This window comes from Morus notabilis, unplaced genomic scaffold, assembly GCF_000414095.1.
Source record: "Morus notabilis unplaced genomic scaffold, ASM41409v2 Scaffold348, whole genome shotgun sequence".
Classification (NCBI taxonomy): Eukaryota; Viridiplantae; Streptophyta; class Magnoliopsida; order Rosales; family Moraceae; genus Morus; species Morus notabilis.
In genome coordinates, this window is record NW_010361555.1 from 124100 (window position 1) to 132567 (window position 8468).

The 8468-nt window shown below is 33.3% G+C and overlaps 1 protein-coding gene across 1 annotated transcript; it reads left to right on the forward strand.

The window, feature by feature from the left end:
- Positions 1-632: 632 nt before the first annotated feature.
- On the forward strand, positions 633-2320 carry LOC21401556 (transcription factor WER). Its single transcript, XM_010100055.1, has 3 exons — positions 633-768; positions 1130-1259; positions 1699-2320. The coding sequence occupies exons 1-3, from the start codon at positions 633-635 to the stop codon at positions 2318-2320; spliced, it is 888 nt and encodes a 295-aa protein (XP_010098357.1).
- The last annotated feature ends 6148 nt before the right edge of the window (positions 2321-8468 follow it).

Below are 8468 nucleotides of genomic sequence, written 5' to 3' on the forward strand. Positions count from 1 at the left end.
TCGGCGAACTGAACAAAATTAAATTGTTTTGGCGGCCAAGTCCAGGTGACATAAAAAAAAAAAAAGAAGAAGCAAATACCCTTAGGGCACATACCCATTTTTGCGAGTCGTTGCGGAGAATAGAATATATTACGCCGTACAAGGGCATTTTTAGTACATTTTTATACAAGTCGCGGACATTTATCTATTATTATTATTATTATTATTATTATTTTTAAATCCCTTTCTTATTTCAAATTTGAAAGCAGATTAGAAGAACAAGAAATTGATATAGAAAATGAAAATGGAAGAGAAGGGTGCCAGCTGACGTTGCTCATGGGAATATAAAATTGTCTTATTTTCTAACTAGATCATAATTAGGTACAAACAAAGGTCATTATTTACTAGTCTATTTTTTAAAAATTTACTAGTCTCATGGGTATAAACACAGGTCGAAATTGCCATTCTTAATTAGGTATAAACACATGTCATTATTTACTAGTCTATTTCTTTTAAATTAAGAAAACATTTGCCTATATAAAGGTTTGATACGTGATATCAATTCCCTAATCCCTACATAGCAATATTGCGTTTTCCAGTGAGAAAGAGAGAGAGAGAGAGAGAGAGAGAGAGATCACGGCAAAATAATTCAAATGGGACGAACTCCTTGTTGCGCCAAGCAGGACGGAATGAACAAAGGACCTTGGACGGCTCTTGAGGACAAAATCCTCACAGACTACATCAAAACTCACGGTAAAGGAAAATGGAGAGACCTTCCTATAAAAGCTGGTTAGTGTATAATTTTTAAGTGTTTTAAAGAATACTTTTGTTCATATGATCATCATAATTGTGTAATTATTTGTTTATTTTTTTTTGTTTTTTGTTTTTTTAATTTTTTTTAGTACACTCAAGTGTCCGCCATTCTTTAATTTCTCAACTCGGATCACAACTTAAACTTTTTTACTGCAATGTTTCTCTCATAAAAATTTATATTTAATTTTCTTATTATCGTATTTTTTTTTCTCATATAAAATTCACTTTACAGATCAAATTCTCAACTGAGATAAAAAGAATTGGCCTTTAGTGGGTTTGTCGTCACTTCTAAGCTTTGCTTTTTACATAGAAACTAAAATGTAGGATACGGGTATAGGTCTTAAAAGATGTGGAAAGAGTTGCAGACTAAGGTGGCTGAATTATCTCAGACCTGATATTAAAAGGGGTAACATCTCTGAAGAGGAAGAGGATCTGATAATCAGGCTTCACAAGCTGTTAGGAAACAGGTACGTTTATCTCCAAATATGATCTTCTCTCATAATATATATATATATATATATATATATATATATTATTCTATTGTTTTGAAACGTCCAAATTCTCTGATTTCTACCCCCTTCTCTTCCTTTTTGTTTAACCTTTCTTATGGATATAAGGAAATGTGCATTTATATGTTTGCTAAAAAAAGATTAGTTATAACGTTTGATCATCTAATTATTTATCTTGTAATTTGCTATGCATTAATATGGATTGTATGGATTTGGCCCACATGATCCCCTTATTCTTTTTCCCCATTCATATTCCCTTATAATATAATATCATAAAAGGTACGTGAAAGATACGTAACAAGAATATAAGGAGATGAACAAGCAAATTGTTATTGTTGTTATTATTATTTTTATATTTTTTTTGCTGATCAAGTCAAGTCCATTATTGAATATACAGATGGGCGTTGATAGCGGGAAGACTTCCTGGACGAACCGACAATGAAATAAAAAACTACTGGAACACAATCTTACAGAAGAAAAGGAAAGGTAGTAGTATTAAACGATCAAACCAGCCATCTTCCAATTACGAGCTGGATCATGAGAGGAAGAAGCTGCAAAATAACACAAAACCGGCACACTCTCAAAGCATTACCCAAGCAATAATATCGACCAATACCAAAACGCCGACTGTTCAACGTACAAGTGCAGTTCAGACAGAGGCTTTGAAGCATTGCACAAATATTAACCAGGTTCTGGTTAGTGCGCATCCTACTGCGAGTGTTGCTTCAGTACAACCACTCCGAGTTGACGAATTTTCACAGCCCACAAAAAGTGCCCTAGAAAATCACCCTTATACTGAATTAGATGAAAACCCAACAGTTCGACCAATGGAAAATACTAATAACGTCTCAAGTACTACTAATTGTGACGATGAGGAGGGTAGTTTTCTTGAGAAACTCCAGTGCTTTGACTTTGATTTGGACTTCTGGGAGCTGTGTAATGTTGATCAGTTCAAGATTAATGGTGTAGATGATCATGATAACTGTGATCGGGGGGTATTGATGGAAAAAACAATGTAATTAGTGACGCATCCAAATGGCAGCGTTCCACGTCATGCCAAGAAGCGCCTGTTCTCTCCCACGAGGAAACGTTTGGGGAATGAATTTAGATAATAAAAATTTCAATTTTCCACCGTCAAACTTGACCCTAAGTTAGATCTTCTCTTGAATTTGTGGAGACGTGAGTTGAAGCTATATTAGTATCTACATATTAGCTAGTCTTTGTAATTATGATATTAAAAAGTTGATTGAATGCGTATGTTTGGCCTTTTCTTAATTTTTCTTAGTTACAGTTTATCGGTTATATCAGCCGGTGGAGTGAAGAAAAAAGTACCTTTTTTTTATTTTTTTTTTATTTTTATGCTTCTTGCTTCTTGTTAATAAAGAGCATTATTTGTGTCCTCACACCCCATCCAGAACCAACTGATCTCACTTGCCGAAAGGTCAAAAAAAAGTAATATTTGTTGGATTCAAATCTCCCGTCTAATTTTTGATGTCCTAATCAATGTAAGTTAAAAAATAATCTAAACTTTTTACATGATGTGACATGATTTGATTAGTTAGATACCAATTAAAAACTCTAAAATTAGACAATATATTTGAGTCTCTATTTGAGAATGGGTTCATATGGCCCCTAATCTTGTCTCATTTCGTGTCCCTCTAATAATAACATGTCACGTCATAATTTTTTAATTGACGTGATAAGAATCTTTTAATTAACGCGATATTTTAAACGACGTGACATAATATTATTAGATAGGCATAAAATAAGACAGAAATAAAGGGACACAAAAGTTAGTTCCCCGATTTGTTACCGTAATATTTCAGCCACATTCATATGTATCAAATTTAAGAGGCCAATATGGCAAAAAGAAAAAAAAAGTAAAACACTTCTTTTAAAAAAAAATTAAATTGGGATCTACATACAAGTAAGCAAGTGATCAGTTTAAAACGAATGGGTTTTGAATATAAATGAGGTTTTTAATAAAAACTTCAAGTGTGTGCGTCTATATATATAGATTAATGCTATCATGTATATGTCTTATGTAATATTTTATATATGTATTTTGTGTATGTATGTATTCCTAAAAAAGACCTTTGTTAATGACTCAAATTTAAAGGTTATAATTGAATTAAAGAATGCATGCCACGCGCTTTTTGTTTGTCATTTTCACATAAGTTATGAATTTTTCCTGATAAACCAAAGGAAGTTTTTATGGATTGCTTTTCAAGAATTTCTATGGTAATCCGTTTTATTAGTAGTCTCAGTTTCTAATCATTAAATTTGGTTAAAATCATATCAGATTAAAAACAAACAGATTTTCAACAGATCTGACGACTGAAAAATAAAAGACTACTAATAATCCATTTTTACCGGAACTACTAGAGAAAATCCCTTTTACTTGTTTATCTTTTTCTTTTGGAACTCTTTCAAGGAGTTTCTCTTCCTTCCTTTTAAGGAGTTTCTCTTCCTTCTGTTTGAAAATTCAGAGTCGGCTGGCTCTCTTTTCTTTAGTCTTGTGATACTTACATTCAACCAAAAAAAAAAAAAAAAAAAATCACTTGCACAAGAAACAAACGTTTTATAATCGAGGTAAAAAATTGTGTTTTAGTTAATTAAAAATTACATACCAAGTTAGGTGAGACTACTAATAGTCCCAGTTTTTAATCATTAAATTTAATTAAAATCATATCAGATTAAAAACAAACAGATTTTAAACAGATCTGACGGTTAAAAAATAAAAGACTACTAATAATCTATTTTTACCGGGACTACTAGAGAAAATTCCTTTTACTTGTTTTTCTTTTCCTTTTGGAACTCTTTCAAGGAGTTTCTCTTCCTTCCTTTTAAGGAGTTTCTCTTCCTTCTGTTTGAAAATTCAGAGTCGGCTGGCTGTCTTTTCTTTAGTCTTGTGATACTTACATTCAACAAAAAAAAAAAAAAAAAAAAAAAAAAAAAAAAAAAATCACTTGCACAAGAAACAAACGTTTTATAATCGAGGTGAAAAATTGCGTTTTAGTTCATTAAAAATTACATACCAGATTAGGTGAGAAAAGTAATTAAGACATACTTTTCTCACACTCTTGATCATCATTAGTACTTTGTCTCGGTTTTCGCTGATTCGAGTTTAGAATTAGAGTTTTTCTACAGTAAAAAGTTCTCACAAACAATCACAATTAATTTTTTTACTACAGTAAAAAACTCTCATATAAAATCACATCTCAACTCGAATTCTGAATTCGAATCAGTAAAGTGAACGAGACCTACAATGATGTGCAGGTGATAACTAATAACAGCAGTACCCTTATAAATAATAATAATAATAATAGTCATAACATCTATGATGTCTGGCTCTGAAATATATGTATGGCCAGGGACGATATGTATTCCAAAGACAAGTTTTTTTTTTTCTTATTAAAAAAGGCCTGATGAGATTCTGGTTGTAGGCGACTTCTTAAAGTTATTTCTATTCGGTTAGACATCTAAGTAAAATAGAGGCTCAAACCTTTAATCTTACCCTCCCTAAATGAGAGAAAGCCTTAAAGGTAGAGCACCTTTGCCACTTCAACCACCCCCTTGGGTGTATTCCAAAGACAAGTTGTAAAAATCAATTTCCTAAATTTTAATGTGCTTCGTTAAAGTGTTATAATTTCCTAAAGTTATGAGATAATATGACGAAATGACTTACTCTCTTTGTTCTTGTCTAATTTTATATATCCTCTATAATTACATTATACTACGTCAATTAAAATATCACATTAATTAAAATATTATATCATATTAATTAAAACTTCATGTTAATTAAAATATATAAATAATTGACTTATTATGATATATTATCCAGAGAATACAAAAGAAAACACGTAAATAGAGACACGTGACCGCATCTATGATATGGCGATCGAAAGTCAAATTTATTGCCAGCTAGCTTTGAACTATGTGTGGCGAATAAGGCGGACTGTACAATTCTCTTGAAGTGTTGAAGTTCGTATATGCTAGATAAAAGAAAGGGAACTATGAGTACGTTTAGTTCGTTGATTCAAGTTAAGATATAATTTTATGTGAGAGTTTTTTACTGTAGTAAAAAAATTAGATGTAACTGTTTTTGAGAGCTTTTTACTGTAGTAAAATTCAAATTCTAAACTTGAATCGGTGAAATAAACGGGACCTATATATACCGGTCTACCATTTTTCTTTGGACTAACTTTTTTTTGGCCTTTAAAACTTTAAAAGTAAAACCTATGTGATGCTTTAAAATTGGTAGAACCACCTTACTTGTGGGTTACTTCAAGCAAAGGATCGTTTTTGGCCTACCGTTTTGGCACAAAAAAGAAAACTATACATGTGCCGCTGTACCATTTTGCTTTGAAATAACTGTTTTTGGCTTTAGACGTAAAACCCTGTGTGACAGTTAAAACTTGGTTTTTGACAATTAATTTCCAGTGAAAATGATGCTTTGTGGAACTCCATTGATATGGATTTTGATGCAGGACAATTCAACTTTTCTTATCTTCTTCAAGCCAATGACTTATGGACCGTTGTGAATTGAATGCACAGGTTTGTATATTACTCAAAAAAGTTGTAACTAACTGTAAGAGGTAAAAATTTAAACTCATACAGTCTGAAAGTAAATTGAGCAATTTTCTCCTAGTGTTTATAACCAGTGTTGGGCTTACCTATGATCGGAGAAACGATCACAGGTCTGTCTCCATCCTCTTCAGATGAATATACTTCTCGGAGGAATTGCTAAAGAGTTGGATAAATACTCGTGATAATACTTCTTTTCTACTTCAATTGGAACCCTGTTGAACTAGAATTTGGCAGGTGATCAGTCACAATTCCAGGCCATATGTTTGGTTGCCGATATTATATTGTGTGGTATATATATTGTCTACATTACGGTACTCATGGGCTCATAAAATAGTAAAGATGGTAACGCAATGTTTAGTAACAGAAAAAAATTGTATATAGTACATTACTATTTTTTCTTAGATCATAAAACATTATAAATTAATAACAAAGACCTCGATTCCAATCTTGGTTCTGTCTCGTCCCCACCCTGAGTCGGTGCAGGTTTGGGTTTAATCCGGTTCGAAGCCCAAATTAGACCTAATCAATAGACTGACCCCGACCTGGTCCTGACCCCTAGCTAGCCGGACCCCAACCTCGACCTAGAGAACTATAAGAGAAGGAAATAAAAAAGATAAAAGAAAAGGTAATTCACATGAAATTAAATTTTAATAGAAAATACCGCGAGTTGTGTTGATTTTCAATTTGTATTTAACGTATACATAAAATGAGCATGACAAACATTATACTAACAATATAGTGTTAGCAAAAATATGGGTAATACAAAGAAGATCAATTCATAACAACTTATAGAAAGATTAAAATATAGAAATAGTTACAACACGAACTCAACCTTTCTACCAAACTTGGAAAACCGAATTGCAAGGATGTCGAGGCACGTGAACTGCGCTTTTCTTAAAAGTTATTTGTCCCCTCCGGTGAGTGCTTAAGGTAACGTTGGACGTCCGTCTCGCAGGATACAATGACAACGACGGTAGCTCAAAGCACTATCGGAACCGTCCGGCGAACTAGAACTTGGATCTTCCCTCTATCACCAAAACTGAACTACAAAAGAAAACGCACAAAGAACTCGAAAAATAAGAGAGAACCGAGAGAGAGGAGAAGAGAATTCGGAAAAGTGTGTGTTGTCCTTTATGTGGTGTATGGCTTATATAGGCTCTCGAAAAGAGGTTACAAAGCATGACATTATGGGGCTTAAACGCGCATCTTAATGGTGCAAAACGTGCATGATGAACCTAGCCACAAATCCATAGTAAGTTTGAATTTTTATGAAGGCAAAACTGATGCCATAAGCGGCCATTAAGCTTATGCCATAAACAGATTCATCCCCTCCAGCGAGTACTTGAGGTAATGTTGGACGTCCATCTCCCAGAATACAACGACAACGACAGTAGCTCGAAGCACTATCGAAACCGTCTGGCGAACTAGAACTTGGATCTTCCCTCTATCACCAAAACCAAACTACAAAAGAAAACGCACAAAGAACTCGAAAAACAAGAGAGAACCGAGGAGAGGAGAAGAGAATTCGGAAAAGTGTGTGTTGTCCTTCATGTGGTGCATAGCTTATATAGGCTCTCGAATAGAGGTTACAAAACATGACATTATGGGGCTTAAACGCGCATTTTAATGGTGCAAAACGTGCATGATGAACCTAGCCACAAATCTATAGAAGTTTAAATTTTTATGAAGGCAAAACTAATGCCATAAGCTGCCATTAAGCTCGGCATTAAGCCTCTTTTAATCACCATTAAGCTCCAAACGGTTTTGAGTTTTGGCTGAATGTGGAAGGTTTTGGGCCGAATTGAAAAATAAAAATTACAACTACCTTAACCACTCCAAGTAACATACTTAGAACATCAATTTGTCATTCACTCAATATCCATTTTGAGTGTATGAATAATCAATTTCAATCTCCTTGTGATGGAGAACACAAATCCATCAAAACTCGTCTCAAAAATCAATTGGACCCCTTTCCATAATAGGCCTATATGGCTTAACAAGCCATTTTCCAACATATAATTCTAATATTTTCTACCAAAACATGTCTCAATGTTTTACAAGTTTTTTCTTGTCTAAACCTCTGTGTGTACATTATTCTGGGATCGCACAATAATTTGGACTACAGGTTCATTTGGTTCAGCACAAGAAACAAATAAAGAAACAATTGGAGAGCTCTATTATATACTACAGGGTCAAAGACGTACGACTCATACCACAAATTCGGCCCAATTTACGTCAAGAATGCATATATAGTAGGAAAAAATGGAGAATTTACTAGGCCAAGTCCAAAGAATCCGAAAAAGTGCTAAAATATTGGGACATATAATCGTACACTCGAGCAAACCCAAAAATGGTACAGACTTTTGTTGCGTTAAAAACCAGTTCATTCACCCCATGAAAATACGAGAGAAAATAATGAGCAAATTTATGGAGTTTCTCTAATAAGACAATCCTATCGATAATGTCAATCGGTTAGATAAAAATCACATCATATTAAAAAAGTACGTAAAATAATCAATTTTTGATATAAATTTGACAGTTAAAAACTCAAAATTGGTCATACCAGAGAAGCTCCCG

Bases quoted from the DNA above. Each gene is read 5' to 3' on its own strand.
- LOC21401556 (XM_010100055.1), top strand. From the start codon at position 633: ATGGGACGAACTCCTTGTTGCGCCAAGCAGGACGGAATGAACAAAGGA. The intron at 769-1,129 runs GTTAGTGTATAA...ATACGGGTATAG, and splicing joins AGACCTTCCTATAAAAGCTG to GTCTTAAAAGATGTGGAAAG. The intron at 1,260-1,698 runs GTACGTTTATCT...TTGAATATACAG, and splicing joins CACAAGCTGTTAGGAAACAG to ATGGGCGTTGATAGCGGGAA.